We start from the raw sequence: 18,100 nt of genomic DNA on the forward strand, positions 1-18,100 counted from the left end.
GCAAGCCCCATCCTGAGCTAAACTCAGTTGGGGGCAAAATGAGGACAGATGGCCTGTGCGGCTACTTGTAGACTTACATTAGTGTGAATACCCACGTGTTTTGCTGCAGAAATAATAACACATTTGACGACCAGATGCTGCCGAGACCCCGCTGGGTGTCTTAGGCAATATGCGGCGTATGCGCCCTATGATGGTTCCACAAGCAGAAGCTTCTCGTCTGGCCCAGGTTTTCTGATAAGAGGCTGTGAACCTGTCTTAGCTCTTTTCATCCTCGTGACACCGCCGCCCACATCCCCGGCTCCCCCCTCATGAGGAAGGTCCATGTTTAGCTCCATTTAACAGATAAGGAAACTAAGGCACAGAGAGGTTAAGACACTTGCTGGAAATCACACAGCTGGTAAACAGGTGGAGCCTGCATTTGAACCCAGGCAGTGTGGTTCAGGAATCTGTGCTCTCAACCACCATCCTGGACTTTTCCAGTATGTCCTGGGGGAGAGAGGTGTCATCATTAACACATACTCTAGCACACACCCTCTGCCCAGTGACATGTGCAGCCTCTGTTATGTCTGAGCCACCGATGCAGGGGGTCTCTGAGGGCTCAGAGCTCTGGGTTCCACCGTGCTGAGCCCACCTTGGAGCAGTATCCTCCTCTCTGGGACACATGGAAAGTGAAGGTCCCCGATGCCCGAGGAATTATATCCTCTTGGTTTTTGCTGCTTCTGCCCCTCCCCCACCTCCCCGAGGCACCCACAGAGGTGTTTAAGAACAAAGGCAAAGAAGAAAGCTTCTCTCCAGGTATCATTAGCTTAAGAAACTTCTTGTCCCAGCTGGGTGGGGAGGAAAATACAAAACCCTTGCTGTCAGTTCTGACTCAAGGCAATGCTGTAGGACAGGGTAGAACTGCCCCCACAAGGTTTTCTAGATTGTAATCTTTACTAAACCTCCTTCCTGAATTTTCCCTGGCAGAAAAAATAGCCTTAGTGGCCATTTTCACTGCCGGCAACGTTCTTCCCCAACGCCGGCATGTCTCCCTTTCAGATCTCAGCCCAAATGTCCCCCCCTCAGCGAGACATCCCTGGACCGCCCCCATTTGAACCTGTAACACCCCATTCTCCCCGTCCACCTCCCTGCTTGCTTTTCTTCCAGAGCGTTCGTTCCCTTCTAGCATTTCACGCAATGCACTTCTGAGCCAGGCAGAGACAGGGATTTTCGTGTTTTTTTCACCGTGGTATCTTCAGCACAGCAGAGCGTCTATACACAGTAGGTGCTTGATTAGGATTTGTCAAATCAGTGCAGCGAACGTCTCAACACTGTCACTCATAACTTTGCAGGTCTGTTTGAACCCCGCTGCCTCCTCCCGATCCAATACGCCCCTCTCTGATATGAGGGCGCCTCCACCCTGAGCCCTGTTCTCTTCCAGCTACCTCCTCCTCACGCCTCCACGGAGCTTTCTGAACCACTTCTTTCTTTCAAATCTGGTGTTCCTGTCCTGGGCTCCACCGCGGAGGGTCCCCTGGAACCAGAATCACCGACGTCCTTGGCTGTGTTCCCCAGCCCCCCAGGGTAGGCACTGGGACTGTGGCTCCCCCAAGTCCTCAGCCCAATGGTGCCACCACAGATGCTGGGGACACTCCAAGCTATAGTAGCAAATATCGTGGTGCGTGCTCCCGAGGCTGTTTCTTTCCTCAGCAGGAAGTAATTGGAAACATTATTTTTCTATTCAGAACCATTCCAATGTGTAATGGAGTTGACAGCAACATTTGCATGAAATTTCACGATTAAAGCATTGGGGGCCTGACAGGGAGCTGGCCGTTGGGGAGACCGGCTGTGCACCATGCCCCCTGTGCTCCCTGAGGGTCCCTCGCTTTATCCCTCCAACCACCAGACCACAGAGTTCTGATGCACCTATCTCTTCCACCTCCATCCCTACCGTTTAGGGAATCAGCCGAGAGCGGGGCGAGGTCTCTGGGCTTCCTGGTGGCTGGTCTGCAACTTCCAAGAGCATGCAGACTTTTAAGGCTTGAGAGCGGCTGACTTTAACTCTCATTTAACCCACAGGTGACAGGAGGTTCCAGAGGGGAGAAGGGGCTAGCTTGGGGTCACCCAGTCAGAGGCAGAGACCAAGCTGAATTCCGGGTGGAAATCGTCCCATCTCAGTGTGTGCCGGCCTGAAGGTCAACCCCCTCCCTGAGCGAGTGCAGCCACCACGTGGCCAGACGAGCCAAGCCGCTGGAATCAGTGAGGCTGGAGGTGAGTGGAGGAGGACCCGACCCAGGAGCCCCATCCTGCTGCCGTCCTACCTGCCTTGAGTTTCCTAGGCCACCCTGCTTGGGGCTGTCCAGCTGGGGACTCCTTGTGGCCACAAGGGCCCAGGGGGGCGATGGCTCTCCAGTCGCACATGGTCTTGTCCCAAACGGTCCGGGGTGGCGCAGGTCCCTGCAGGGAGAGCGGGGCTGCGGTTGGTGAGGGGATTGGTGGAGGCGATGGTGTTGGATTCTGTGGGCTCGGCTCTGAGCTCCCGCCCAGCACCCCCACTAGCCTGGGGCCTGAGAGCTGACGCTCCGTCACCACAGCGAACCCACGCCGAGCTCCTGCAGAGCGGGGAGGCCATGTGAGGAGCACCGAGGAGCCTCTTCTTGGGCACAGGTTTGGCCAAAGTCAGGGGCTGGGAGGGTGGGACTGCGGGTGCAAAGAGCGGGGGAAAGGAAGCCCACGTCCCAGGTGGGCCCTACAAGAACCATGCACGGGAGCCTGACTAGTGGTCTTGTGGGACCAGAGCTAGACTACAGCGGGCGGTGGGGGTTGGGGTGCTGGGGTGGAATACAGGTCCCAGAAGGGTAGGGGTCGGGGGTTGGACACCTGGGCTCCTAGTCGGGAAGAGCCGGCTTTTGGTCCCCAGAAGCACCAGAGGACTCACAGCCTGGTTCCCTGAGGTGCTAAGGGCCAAAAGTGGTACCCCCTGAACTACATGGGCAAGAGATGGGAGGCGGTGGGCTGGGTCCTCACCTAGGCCGACCTGAAGGCCAGAGGGGCAAATGCCCCCATGAAAGCACAAGATGGCCCTGTGCTCTTGGGAGGGGCAGAGGGCGATGCCTGTGGCCTGGGGTGGGGGAGGTAGATGTCTGCAGGTGGCAGCAGTGGTGGGGACAGAGGAGCCATGAAATCAGCTGGGGGAGATGTCACCCCATCCCAGGGTGCCTCTCCCAACACCTCCAGACTCAGGCCTGTGTGCAAGCCTGGGCCCAGATTCAGAGGGTGAGGGGCTCTGAGACCCCCCAATCTTGAGTGAGTTTGTGGGGGCTGCCAGCCCCAAACAGGGAAAGTCAGGGGAGTGCAGGGCCGAGTGATCCAGGGTTTGGACTGTGGCCCCTCAGGCACCCTGGCATTCAGCGACCAGCCCTGCCTCACACTCTTGCTGGCTTGCCACTCTCCCCCTCTCACCCACCACTCCCGACATCTGTTTCCCCATCTGCTCTGGGGACCTCAGGGCTGATGGAGAAGGTGGGGGCTCTGGTGCCCAGATCCTGCATCTTAAGATGGCGGGTGGGGGCTGAGATGGTCACAGACTCCTCAGAAACCCAGCCCTGTGTCCTAAGGGGAAATGGGGCGTCCTTCTTGACCCAACAGGGACCCGGCTGTCCCACTCCCCAGCCCCAGGGACCCAGGCTTCCAGCCCCCAGCTGTGCCCATCCCTTTCTCTGAGCTTTTCCACCTGGGTGGGAAAGGGTTAAGGGTGGAGGGCTAGGGGTGGGTGGCAGGGGGGCGCAGTGAGGCCCGGGCTGCTTGGCGATAATCTCCCTCCGTGCCCAGGGTGTGGAGAACAAGGTTAGGGCCCCACGTGGGAAAGGGCCTCTGCTCTGATCCCCGTGGGCTGGGGCTCGGCCTCTGCTTCTGATCCAGGCCACAGGCACCCCCATCCCTGCCCCTCCCTCCCTCTGCCTGGCCCAGCCTGCAAGACACAGCCTGTTGTTCTCTCAGCTCCCCCTGGATGCCTCGGGGCCTGGCATTCCTGCCTGCCTGGCCCCCAGATTCTGGGCCTCAGGCCTCCCAATCCCTGTGGACTCTGAGTGCCCAGCCTCTGTCTACCTGGCCTCCCTGCCTCCCTCTGGACCCACCCGCTCTTTCTGTGGTTTCTTCCCCTTGGCCTGCGTTCTCCGCTCCTCCATCTCAGTCTCTGGGCCCACATCCCTTTCTATTTCTTTGTTTGTCTCTGAGTCTCCATCTGTCTCTCTCTGTTCCCCCCCACTATCACCCTTTCCCCAGGGCCCCTGCCCCCTCGACACTGACGGATAGCTCTGGGGTGTTAAGCTACGGATTAGTTCAGGCAAAATTCTCGATTTTGCTTGCGTTCTTTCCCCTTTGGGTTATGTAAACAGTAATTCTCCCCAGATGGAACTATTTTCCTCGCTTAGAAGCAGCCGGGGAGAGGGCTTGGGGTGGTATGCCGGGGTTCCACAGAGAGCCTTGGGGAGCGGGTGGATGCTAGACGGCTGGTCCCCCAGGGGCAGCCTGAGGCCTCAGCCCCTCCTCTTTCCTCCAGGTGCTTGCCTCCACAAGGCCAACCATGCCTGTGACAATTGCCCTCTTGTTCCTCCTGAGCCAGGCCACCTCAGACCCATGCTACGATCCAGGGGGCCGTCCCCGCTTCTGCCTCCCACCAGTGACCCAACTAGCCAGTGTGACGACCTCCTGCCCTCGGGCCTGTGCCCCCTCCCCGGGGGTAGGCCTTGGGCTCCAGGCCTCCTGCAATGGCAGCCTGGCCCTGGCCCTGGGTGGCCCCTTCCTCCTGACATCCATCAGCCTGCGCTTCTGCACCCCAGGCCCCCCAGCCCTGGTCCTATCTGCTGCCTGGGCTGAGGGGGGTCCCTGGAGGCTACTGTGGCGCAGACCCGCCTGGCCGGGGGCCTTGGGAGGCCCTGAGCGGGTGACCTTCCGTGCCCCGCCAGGCCCTAAGGCCAGCGTGGTGGCCAGCCACCTCCTCATCGAGCTTGGGGGCCGGGCAGGACTGGCCGCGGCCAGTGTGAGAGGCCGCTGCCAGTGCCATGGTCATGCTGCCCGCTGTGTGGCCCGCTCTCGGCCCCCCCGCTGCCGCTGCCGCCATCACACCACTGGCCCTGGGTGCGAGAGCTGCCGCCCATCCCACCGCGACCGGCCCTGGCGGCCTGCCACTCCCCAGCACCCCCACCCCTGTCTGCGTGAGTGCTGGCCCACTCTCCCACCCTCACCTGGCCCCATGACTCTCCAGGGGCCAGTCCCTCAGTGCCTTGTCCCCAAGGGACCACAGTGGTCTCTTCTCTCCCCGGAACTGCTCGCTTCTTGTTTCTCAGGCCCAGTCCCCTCTCCCCCTCCTCCCACATTCTCCCACCCTTCCCCACCTGTCCGCTCTGCATTCCTGCCGCAGAGGGGACTGGCCCACAGATGGCCACCTGCCTACCTGCCCACTGGGGGCCCAGGCTCTCCCCAGGTGGTACAAATGGTTAACACACTGCTCAGCTGCTATCCGAAAGGTTGGTGGTTTTGGTCTACCCAGAGGTGCCTCAGAAGAAAGGCCTGGTGATCTACTTCCAAAAAACCACCCACTGAGAGCCTGACAGAGCCTAGTTCTACTCCAATACCCACGGGGTCGCCGAGAGTCAGAGCTGACTCCACGGCAGCGGGTTTAGTCGCGCCCCAGCACTCACCTGATCGTGATTGTCCTAATAATATGTCCAGCATCTCCCAAACCCCAGGCCAGGGCCTGACTTACTGCAGATGCCTGGGTGTATTTCCCAAATGGTTGTAGGAGAACAAGGCAGCTGCGCACTTCCTGACCCCTCAGGCCAACCCCACGGGTAAAGTATTCATTAAGTATATATTTAGCGATCATTTACGATGTGCCGGGCAGGTACTGTCAGTAGGCCCATTTTACAGCTGAGACTGAGGCTAGAGTTGGGAAGTCCTTTATGGAAGGACATATAGCCAGTAACTGGCACAGGCAGGATCCGAGCTCCAAAAGCCGAGCCCTGGGGTGTCAGCTGATACTTGCCAAGCTCCTGTCAGGCACTGCTACAAGAGGTGTTCCAAAGAGGCAGACAGGAACGTGGCCTTGGCAGATAGGCTGCCTGGGTTCAAATCCCAGTAACTCTGCTTACTGGCTGTGTGACCTCAGGTGGTGACTTAACCTCTCTGTGCCTCCATTTCCTCATCTGTAAAGCGGAGATAAGGAGCCCTGGAGGCACAGTGGTTAAGCGCTCAGCTGTTAACCAAAAGGTCAGCTGTTCAGACCCACCTGCTGCTCCACGGGAGAAAGATGTGGCAGTTTGGTTCTGTAAAGATTTCCAGCCTTGGAAACCCTACGCGGCAGTTCTACTCTGTCCTATAGGGTTTCTGTGGGTCGGAACTGACTCCACGGCAATAGGTTGATGGTAATGGTTAAAGTGGGAACAGTAGCCATATTTCCTTTACAGGCTGTAGTGATAATTAAATGAGGTAATAAATAAATAGATAAAGCCCTTAGAATAAAGCCTAAGATGGTACCTAGCATGGAGGGAGAGCTTCCTGAGCATCTGCTAATGTTACCATCCCCCAGAAGAGGAAGGTGATCCTGAGGGGATGCAGCACTCGCCCTAAGTCTCACTGCTACCAGGGCAGCCCTGGGACTGGGCTCAGGGACTCAGGCCTTCCTAGACATCCCCACTGGGAACCACTTGGCCAGCTAGTAACTGAGCCACCATCCAGGCCCCACTTGCCCTTCCAACCCCCTCTCCCCTCTAAGGCGCTTCCAGAGTCCCAGCTCCTTCCCGCATTCTCTCAAGCAGCCCCTCCTCAGAGACAGAAGTTGTCAGCTCTTTCATCCCCCCTTCTCCTCCTGCCCCACCTTGAGGTCCTTGGTAGAGGGTGTGAGTATGTTACCAGGGCCCGGGAGTAATTCTACCCACGGGCAGAAACATAGCCCATTTAAAACCCGTTCCCGGCAAGTCCATTCCAACTCATAGTGACCCCGTGTGACAGAGTAGAACTGCCCCACAGGGTTTCCCAGGTTGTAAATCTTTATGAAAGCAGACTGCCACATGTTTCTGCTGCTGAGTGGCTGGTGGGTTCGAATCGCCGACCTTTTGGTTAGCGTTTGAGTACGTAACCACTGCGCGAATAGCGTTCCCTATACAGAAACACACAGACACAGACAAATGAGGACACACACAAAGACACAGGCACACAGTCCCCTGAGCTTCCCTCTCTGCCCTTTATTTCTTCAGATGACGTCCCGTGGATCAACTTACAGGCCAGCTATTCTCTGCAGCTTCCCACCCTGTCCTCACCCCCACCTGGGGCTTCCCTTGAGGCTGCCATGCTCCCTGCCTCCCTCTGCCTCCCCTCCATCTCCCCCACCTCAGAGCTGGCCAGCATCTCCCTTGGTCCGTCCCCACCATCCAGGTCTGCCCGCCCGGTGCAGGGAAGGAGGAAGAGAGGGGGACTCACATGGCCTGGGGTGAGACGGGGTTTGTCCTGGCCCTGGGAGCCAGGCAGGACATCTCTCAGAGGATCACCAGAGCCCCCCAGGCTGCACTGGGCACTGCCCCCCATCAAGTCCAACCTGGGTGAGAGGATGACAAGGTGTGATGGAGAAGGGTCTGGGCTTAGGGCTTCACAGACATCACCCAAGTCATTCCCTACTTGTTCGAGTTGTCCAGAGGGGACGTGAGGTGACTACCCTCAGGTCAGAAAGACTCCACAGCCCGGCTCTATCTGCTAACAATCTGAATAGCACTACCACTTCTCAGGCCCACAAAAACGCACAGGGAGAGCAATCGAGATTCCCACTGGACAGGAGCACACTGAGGCTGGGGGGGGTGGTCACTGTCCCAAGCACACGCCACAGTCTCAGCTCCGTGACCATCACACACCACCACTGGACTCTCGGGACCTACTAGCTCAGGCCTTTCAAACCTTGGGGAGACAATAACCACATAAACCTAGGCCTCGCCAAGAAGTGGTCCATTAACTACCTGCATCAGCATCTCAGTCTTGGAAGCTTGCTATCAATACAGAGTCCTGGGCTCTACCTAGCAGAAGCCCTGTGGTGAGGCCCTGGAATCTGCATTTTTAAAAACCATTTCACTAGTAATTCTGGGCAGTAGTAAAGTTTGAGAGCCACCACCTTAGAAAAGTCCATGAGTGCTCCCCAGAAAAATGCACATGTTAAAGAATTCTCATGGGAGTTGTGCTGAGAAGGCTTAGAGTGTTTGGTGAAGGCACAGACTCTGGAGCCAGAAGGCCAGGGTTCAAATCCTGCCCCCAACCTCTCCCCGCTGTGCTAACTTGGGCCAGTGACTTCACCTCTCTGTGCCTCAGTGCCCACATCTGCAAATATATCTATCTTATCTCATTTAATCCTCATGAAGTAGACACTAAAAATGCCCTTTTGCAGAAAAGGGAACAGCTGCAGAAAGAAGTCACTTGCCCAAGAAACACAGTAAGAGACATAGATGCAGAGGTCTGACTAATGCCACAGCCCACGCCCTGAGCCCTACTCCCCTTCACATGCCTACAGTTTCACAGAGAAGTTCAGAAGGTCCGTGAGGCCCCATGGGCTTACCCAGTTCTAGCCCAATATGACCATTTTAAAGATGAGAATGAAGAGGTTCTGGTCCCAGGGCTACCCAGGTACCCCCAGTCGGTCCTTTTATTTCCTTTCCTGAGGGCAGCAGGGAGAAGGCTGGGGACAGGAATCAGGAGCAGGGGACAGGAAGGCCAGCCTAACGTGCCCCTGCCCACTCTCACTCCTAGCCTGCTTCTGCAACCAGCATGCCTGGCGCTGCCGCTTCAATGCTGAGCTGTTCAGGCTGTCAGGTGGCCTGAGCGGGGGTGTCTGTGAACGGTGTCGGCACCACACAACCGGGCGGCACTGCCACTACTGCCAGCCAGGGTTCTGGAGGGACCCCAGCCAGCCCATCACCAGCCGCAAGGCTTGCCGGGGTGAGTGTGGCCTGGAGCTGGGCCTGAAGGGGAAAGGAGGCAGGCCTGGACTCCAGGGTCTGAAGGAGGAGAGGCTTGGGGGTTAGACTCCCAAGTCTGAGGAAGGAAGGGATTGGGGGTTAGACTCCCAGGTCTGAGGGAGAAGGGGGCTGGGGGCCAGGACTCCTGGGTCTGAGGGACGAGGGGTTGGGGACTGGGACTCCAGGGTCCGAGGAAGGAGGGGGCTACAGACCTGGAGTTCTGGGTCTGAGGGGGGGGTGCTGGAAGTTGGGAGGGAGCATCTGGACGCAGACACCCCACACCCCCAGCTCCTCTCCTCGTGTAGCCTGCCAGTGCCACCCCATTGGGGCAACAGGCGGTGTCTGCAACCAGACCAGTGGACAGTGCTCCTGCAAGTTGGGGGTCACGGGCCTCAGGTGCAACCGCTGTGGCCCTGGCTACCAGCAGAGCCGCTCCCCCAGGATGCCCTGCCAGCGTGAGTCCTGAGGGGCAGGGCCACAGAGCCTGAGTGGGGGGGTGGGGGAGCAAGACATTCCCCAGGGGCTGGTGGCTGGACTGGGGTACTTGGGAAGGAGGGGACTGGACTCTGCAGTCTAGGAGAGATGGGGGTCCAAACTCCTGGGTCTGAGGGAGGTGAGGGTTGGTGGCCTGGACTCCTGGGTCTGAGGGAAGAGGGGACAGGAGACCAAGGTTCCTGCTCCTGGGGGAGGAGGGCAATGGGTGCTCACACTCTTGGGCCTTAAGGGAACAGACACTTTGGGTCTGGGTGCCTGGATTCCTCGTGGCGGGGTAGGAACTAAGGGTTTGCTAAAGTGCTCCTTGGTCTCTCTCTCACACACACAGGAATTCCAGAGGCAACAACCACTCTTGCCACGACCCCTAGTGCATATGGTTCAGGTAAGATGAGCTGGGATGCTTTTCCTGGGCAGCAAGAGGGATGGGGGATGGGCTGACTGGACCCCAGGTGGGGGCTCAGGGGTGGTCCACTGAGCCCAGTCCCAAGGTTTTGGGCACCCAGCTCTCCATCAAGATCAAATGCAAGCATGGGCGGGGCAGAACGCTGTGGTGCAGGCCTCAGGGACCCACTGCAGATGGCCTGACCCTCCCCAGACCCTCAGTGTCAAAACTACTGCAATGCCTCGGACACCAGGGTGCACATGAGCCTTCGGAGGTACTGCCTGCAGGACTACAGTGAGTGCTGGGGGAGAGAAAGAGGGCTGAAGGCTGGAGATGTTTGGAGAAAGACTGCCTCCAAGCCACCCTCTTCTCTGACCTTCAATATCCTTGTCTTGAATGGGCAGGGGTATTGGATTCTAAAGGGCCCTTCCTGGTCTAGGGTCTAATGGGACAAATTGGGGGAGGAAGCTTAGGGTGGCTAGTGGCGAAGGGGTGTTGGCTACCTTCCTATGCCTCCTCTTTATCCATGTTCTTGGGCTTGCAGAGCTTCAGTGTCTCCTTTAACCTACATCTGTGAGGGAAAGAGTGGCCCCCTGGGGGTGCAGGAGAGGGAGGAACTGGTTGAATGGAATGGGCCCTAGCCCAGTCAATCTCAGAGACACTGTGTGCCTCCCTTCAGGGTTCCAGCTATGCAAGCCTCAAAGCCACCCTCACAGAGACTCAATCCATAGTTCCCTAATCCCTCAGTCCACTCCTGGGATTCTGACCCTGGGAACTCTGACCTCCTTAGACACCCAAGAGGTCCACTCAGCCCACAAATCTAAGAGACCAGCCCCAGCTACTTCTCTCAATGGTCTAGGACCCCAGACCCCTTCTCCCTCCCAACATTATCTGGCCACTGATGTTCTCAGGCTTTGAAAGGAGAGCCTTCTGCCTCTACCTCCCACCAGGGTAGACACAGCCTCCTAGCCAGAGCCCTGCCTCCAACACCACCTAACCTCACTCCCTAAGAAATTACATTTTCTGAATAACCATTAACGTGACTTTAACCTTTAGGTTCCAGAGACTGCCCTCCTTCCCAAGTGCCCAGCCCCTGACACCTTCTAACCTTACCGCATTACAGATTTTGCACTTGCCCCACCAATTTAATTTCAAGATCTGCCCCACTTGATAAGGCCGCCAAAGCCCCACCCCGACATGCGCCCACCATGGTCCTCTCCCTGTCAGGCCTCCGCCTTCCTGAGGAGAGCCCACCCTACTGCTATAAGCCCCGCCCCTTTAAACGGCCTTCAGACCTTCACTGTGTCCTCCCCATCAGGCCCCGCCCCTCATCCTCAGGGCTCGCCCCCAAACTGCATCTTCAAAGGCCCAAGGCCCCGCCCCCTGGGGGGTACCCAGAAGCCCAGCCCCCTGTCCCCGGGGCCCCTCCCCACCAGGACTGCAAGACCTACGCCTCACACCACCCTTCCCGCAGTTCTCCACGTGAAAGTACTGGCGATTGAGGCGGCTGGCCCCACGTGGTGGCGGCTAGCAGTGCGCGTCCTGGCCGTGTACAAGCAACGGGCGCAGCCGGTACCCCGCGGCGGCCAGGACGCCTGGGTGCCTCGCGCCGACCTGGCCTGCGGCTGCCTGCGCCTGCGGCCCAGCATCGACTACTTGCTGCTGGGCAGCGCGGCCGACGGCCCCGACCCCGCGCGCCTTGTCCTCGATCGCCACGGCCTCGCGCTGCCCTGGAGGCCGCGCTGGGCCCGGCCGCTGCGGAGGCTGCAGCAGGAGGAGCTCGCCGGGGGCTGCCGCGGCCTGCAGCCTCCGACCCCGGGCCCCGGGCTCGAGCAGTAGAACTGGGGCTGAGACGCCCTTAAACGTGAACGAATTTGGAGGAAATTTGGGACGACCTTCAGCGGCGCCTTCTACCTCGACGGCGCGTCCCTCAGAGAGCAGCCATTCAGACGCCGCGGAGTCCCTGACGTCACTCGGAGTGCGCCAACACCGCGCAGGCGTGAGAAACGTTTAAGAAAAGGCGGTGAACGGCGAGACGAACTTTTGGTCCCCTCAGCCCTTGATTGGGCCTATGATTTATGGAGCTATTTCTTGCAATAAAGTCTCAAGTCTTATGGAACATTGTCTCCAGACTCGTGATCGGTTGTGACGGCTCTCTTAGGAGAGAAAGAAGTCTTGAGGAAATCTGGGGATTGAAGGATTGGTAGTGCTTTCTGATACAATGGCCAATCCAATGAAGGTGTTGGTATGACGTCACTGAGTGCTAGTCACACTTGTGTTCGCTGACGATTGGCCAAGAACTAGTGGGAGGGGCGTGACTGACAAGGCTGGAAATACGACAAAGGAAGTGACAGAAGTTCCAGATTTAAGAACTTTTGGCTTCTGATGGGCCTCAGGATGGTCTCTGAGAAGGGAGTAAAGGACTTTGAGTGTCTCTCTCAAGGGGATTCTGACTGGGGTTCACCAGGTCTTGAAGGGCGCCTAGACTCGTTCTTGAGATAATAGCCAATTGGAAGCACAGAGTGATGTGACCTGAGTTAGTGCTAAGCAGAATTCTGTTCTAACAGTTCAGTACCTAAGTTGAAACAGGCCAGAGGGGTGGGGCTAAAAAGGGAGGAAGTAGTAAGTATCGTGGAAGGGAAGGTTCTCATGGCCTCAGACCTTCGGTGTCATCCTGACCTCTGCTCCCTGCACCCACAGCTGAACACAATTCCACAGTCTGGGTGATCTTTGCAGGAGAGTTTCCCTGCAAAGTATTTTGAGGGCGTTGACGTGAAGAGCAACGCTATTCCTTCCCTGAGAGAAAAGTGAGACTATAAAGAAAACCAAAGAAGAATAGATGCCTTCGAACTATGGTGTTGGAGAAGAATATTGAATATGAAGTAGAGAAAATATGTTTCTATTGGTGTTTTTAGTATTGGAATACAGAAAATATATTTCTAGTGTTTTCGTATACCTGTATAAACTGTGATTAATTTCTAGTTTTTGAAACATCATTACTTGCTCTGAAATCTTCTCACGATTGTTTCAATGAAGAAGAATAAGGTAATCAATTTTTAGTTGTTTATTAAACTATGTTCCTCTCCCAAGGAAGAAAAAAACCACAAAACCGAGATAGCTGAACAAAGCTTAGATCCATCTTGTGCCAGAAACCAGGACAGCGTGAATGGACTTGCAGGAATCCAGGATGACATGCAGAGACTTGCAGAACTTCAGTAATAGATCACTTTATCATCATGTCTACCTCAAAGAAGAGCCAACATTCCTGAAAACCTCTAAACCGTGACCTTCCCCCTATAAAAACCCTCCAATTAGTCCTCTAGTTTAGACAGAATTTGAGAGAAATTTAACCCTCTCCTCTCTGTCTCTCGTATAGCAGTATTCAATAAAGCCCTCTTGCTGCTTACCTCCTGTCTCAGAATTGGCTTTGCGGGAGGCGGCACGAATCCACAACTAGCGGTAACAAATATATCATGGACTGCCAAAAGAACGAACAAGACTGTCTTGGAAGAAGTACAGCCAGAGCGCTCTTTGGAAAGGAGGATGGCGAGAATTCATCTTAATACTTTGGCCATGTTGTCAGGAGAGACCAGTTCCTGGAGGAGGACATCATGCTTGGTAATGTAGAGGGTCAAGGAAAAAAAGGAAGATCCTAACAAGATGACTTGGCACAGTGGCTGCAAGAATGGGCTGAAACATAGCAATGACTGTGAGGATGGCGCAGGACCGGGCAGTGTTTCGATCTGTTGTACATAGGGTCTCTATGAGTCAGAACCAACTGGATGGCACCTAACAACAATAACACCAGCCAATGGACTGTCAGGATGGACCGTGATGTCTTAAGGTACTAGGCAGAGAAAATGGTGTCCTCCAGCAAACTTTCTGGGCCTGTCCTTGCTGACAGTGAAAGAGCAGGAAATAGCCTGGGGGTGGGGGGTGACCGGTTGACTGCCAAACTACCAATTAAATTCTACATCAGCGGCAACTTGCCTTTGACCTCCACCTGGGCCAGGGATGAGGGCACGTCTGAAGCAGAAATTAGGAGTCTTTAAGGGATTTTTTAAGAGTTCTCTGTTCCAGGAAAAACTCTATGTTCCTTATCTTCTTTCTTGAAGCCAATTCCAGTGGTATTCATCTCCACCACTCCACCTTCATGTCCAGTCCATCAGCAAATCCTGCCCCTTTCACACTTCAGATTTCTCCTCCCTCTTCTTCAGTTGTCACATCTCTTGCTCTAACCACAGACAAGAAAGACCAGCCTCCGATTTTAATGACCCATGTGATTAAATGGGATCCACCCAGGTAATCCAGAATAATCGCTCCATTTCAAGGTCCTTAACCTTAATCACACCTGCAAAGTTTCTTTTGCCATGAAAGGTAATATATTCACAGGTTCCAGGGATTAGTGTGTGTACAGCTTTGGGGGCCATTATTCTGCCAAACACTGCTGGATATGGGTGAGCACTAGAATTTTCCACCACAGGGCTCTGCTCAAATCTCACAGCATGAGAGAAAACTTCCCTGACCACCCTAACTAAATAGCAGCTCCCTCCAATCATTCTCTACCACTTTTCCCTGCTTCATTTTCTTCTTAGCACTTATCACCACTTGATACATTAAATATCTGTCAGTTTGTTTACTGTTTCTCTGCTTTTCCACTAGAACATGGGCTCCATGACAATGGGAGTTTTGTATTATTCACAGCTGTATCCCTTGCACCTAGAAAGATCGCTGACACACAGTAGATCTTCAGTAAATATTCGTTGAAAGAATGGATCAATGAGTGGGCTAATTGCAGCCCAAATGAATGTGAAGAGGTGCCTCATGCCATCTGTAGCATTAGGAGTCATACCCACTGCCGTCGAGTCGATTCCGACTCATAGATCCCACCAAAACCCATTGCCATTGAGTTGATTCTGACTCATAGATCGTGATCCCCAAATCACAGTGGCTTAAACAAGAGAGAAGTTAATTTCTCTTTTGCATAAAAGAAGTATGGAGATAGCCCAGGCACCAGAAACTTTCCAGCTTTCCCCTCTACCACTCTGAGAACAGTCCTTACCCTCGTGGTCCAAGATTGTAGCTAGCACTCCATCCATCACAACTCTATCCATACAACAGGCTGGAGGAAGTCAAAGGGAAAAGTCCAAAGAACCCACACAACTGACTTATAAGGATGGTTTCCAAAAGCTGCCACACAATCCCCATGTTCTTATCTTATTTGTCAGAATTTAATCACTTGGTTTCATCTAGGTGTGAGAGATGGTAGAAATGTAGCCTTTAATGGTGGGCTGTCTTGGGCCCAGCTAAACAGGGTGTTTTATTATCAAGGAAGGAAGGAAGAAAGGATATTGGAGAAAGTTAGTCCACCCTGCTTCACACCAGTCCCTCAGCCAATCAGAACTCAGAGTATCCTACGATGTCACGAGATGCTAGGCAGAGCAGACTTTTTGGAAAAGAGAAGCTGAGCTTGGAAGGGATTAATGTCTGACCATAACATTCCATCCCACCTCCTGCTGCCCTGATCTGTTTGTGTTTTGTTCAATGCCTGTAAGAATGGTGTGGCGGAGGCATCTGACTGCCTCTAACTTCAGGAAGGGGAGAGAGAATCACCATCAGCATCAACAGCCCAAAGCTGATTTCCCATGAGGTGGAGGTCAGACATACCTCCTTCTCTTTTTATCAACCTTTTTACCAATTCTAACAGCCATCCCTCCCACAGCCCTCTCTACTTCTCTGTTGGGTTCGATAATTCATTGCAATGGCCACACAGAACTCGCAGACCATACAGTTATGGGGTGTGTTAGGCTGGGTTCTGTACAGAAGGAAAACCAATAAAGTGTATAAATATATATAAAGAGAGATTTATATCAAGGAAACAGTTCACAAAACTGTAGAGGCTGGAAACTTCCAAGTCCGTGGATCAGGATAGAGGCTTCTCTCAATTCATGTATCTGCAGGGAATGGCGAACTCAAGATTGGCAGGTCAGAGATCAGGGCTCTAGCTCACAGGCTGTGAAGATCCACGAATCCCAAGATCAGCACATGAGCAGATAGCTCAAGTCCCAAGAACCAGAGGTCAGATGAACAGAAGGCAGCCACAGAACCCAGAATGCACAAAAAGCCAGACTGTCTGCTTATATTTGGATGTAGGCCACATCTCAAAGGAAACTCCCCTTCAACTGATTGGCTACTCACAGCAGATTCCATCATGGAAGTGATAACATATAAACTGAGAATCATGGCCCAGCCAAGTTCACACACAATCTTAACCATAACAGTCCACCCCCTGGCAACTTGGCACATCCACACATCTCCTTAAACCATACATAATCTCTGAATAAAGGCAATCATAAAGTCATAGTTGCGCCTAACATGGTACAAATGACATGCATACAACCAAAAACGCACTAACCCCATTTACATCTTATATTTTATAAGTGAATAAAACAAAAATATTTGATGCACACATACAAAGCAGAGATACTCAAAAAACAATTACAGTTCTCATTTCTGCAACTGATCACATGGCTGTAACTGGTATTTAAAACCACCTTTTTCCACCAACCATTCCATATTCCATTTGCCCTCAACAAGCAACTCAGCTGGTCGTGGTTCTTTACCTGGTGGGATGACCCAAACCTTCATTCCTGAAGGGTCTGGGCCATTAGTAGTCATGTTGGAATTGGGTTGCTATAGTTTTCCACTGACTTTTATCACAAGGCATGGTAGTACTAAGAGACTCCCTAAGGGATCTCCTGCATTCCAAACACACTCCTCTTTACCTTCATTATGCAATATCAATCCTATTTCTTTGTTAATCAGGATCAATCATACCAGCCGATCTGGTAACTCCCTTATTGACCTGTTGATCCAGAGGCATAAGGAGTGCAAAGTGGCCAGGTGGCATTCTTAGCTTCCAGTTCAATGGAATCAGTTATGTGTCTCCAGGTGGGAGCATTCCTCCCTTTGGAACTAAGACCTCTAGACCAGCAGAGCATAAGGTCATGGGGACAGTAAAAATCTTGTGAGTGGGTCACTAGGGGTGATAGTGAATGGTGCCACTCCCATTTCCACCCCTTGATGCCTGGACCCAAAAATCCTGGCTGTTGGAGAAATAGCACCGTATTTTGGATGCTGGTTTAGAGCATACACAGCCTCCTGGAGAACGTTGCCCCAACCCTGCAAGGTATTGCCACCTAGCTGACGCTGTAATTGTGTCTTTAGAAGGCCATTCCATCATTCTATTAAGCCAGGTGTTTCAGGATGATGGGGAATATGATCAGACCAGTCAATTCCATGAACATGGGCCCACTGCTGCACTTCATTTGCTGTGAAGTGAGTCCCTTGATCTGAGGCAAAGCTGTGTGGAATACCATCACAGTGGATAAGGCATTCTGTAAGTCCACGGACGGCAGAAGCATGGCGTGAAGGAAAGGCAAATCCATATCCAGAGTAGGTACCTAGTCCAGTAAGGAAAAAACATTGCCCTTTCCGTGATGAAAATGGTCCAATGTAATCAACTTGCCACCAGGTTGCTGGCTGATCACTTCAAGGAATGGTACCATATTGGGGACTCAGTGTTGGTCTCAGCTGTGGCAGATTGGGTACTCAGCAGTGGCTGTACCCAAGTCAGCCTTGGTGAGTGGAAGTCCATGTTGCTGGGCCCAAGCATAACCTCCATCCCTGCCACCAAGGCCACTTTGTTCATGAGCCCATTGAGCAATGACAGGAGTAGCTGAGGAAAGAGGATGACTGGTTTCCATAGAACGCATCATTCTATCCCCTTGATTGGTAAAATCATCCTCTGCTGAGGTCATCCTTTGGTGAGCATTCACATGAGACACAAATATCTTCACTTCTTTGGCCCATTCGGAGAGGTCCATCCACATACCTCTTCCTCACAAATCATGTTCCTTCCATATCCCTGACCATCCGGCCAAACCATTGGCCACAGCCAGTGGATCACTATATAGTCATATACCTGGCCATTTCTCCTTCCAAGCAAAGTGAACAACCAGGCGCACTGCTTGAAGTTCTGCCCATTGAGAGGATTTCCCTTCACCGCTGTCCTTCAGGGAGGTACGAGAAAGGCTGCATGGTGACTTGGTGTCCCATGGTTAAGCATTCAGTCTCTACTAAGGCCCAGTAACAAGCCAAAAGCTGTTTCTCAAAAGGTGAGTAGTTATCTTCAGAGGATGGCAGGGCTTTGCTCCAAAATCCTCAGGGTCTGTGCTGTGATTCACCA

The 18,100-nt window shown here is 53.9% G+C and overlaps 1 protein-coding gene across 1 annotated transcript; it reads left to right on the forward strand.

Annotated features, from left to right (window-relative positions):
- Positions 1-4,436: 4,436 nt before the first annotated feature.
- NTN5 (netrin 5) lies at positions 4,437-11,691 on the forward strand. The gene is made up of 6 exons (XM_003406528.3): positions 4,437-5,195; positions 8,767-8,955; positions 9,281-9,430; positions 9,799-9,852; positions 10,066-10,146; positions 11,327-11,691. Exons 1-6 carry the CDS (start codon positions 4,565-4,567, stop codon positions 11,689-11,691), a joined length of 1,470 nt encoding a protein of 489 aa, XP_003406576.1. The 5' UTR covers positions 4,437-4,564.
- The last annotated feature ends 6,409 nt before the right edge of the window (positions 11,692-18,100 follow it).

This window comes from Loxodonta africana, chromosome 11 (assembly GCF_030014295.1).
Source record: "Loxodonta africana isolate mLoxAfr1 chromosome 11, mLoxAfr1.hap2, whole genome shotgun sequence".
Classification (NCBI taxonomy): Eukaryota; Metazoa; Chordata; class Mammalia; order Proboscidea; family Elephantidae; genus Loxodonta; species Loxodonta africana.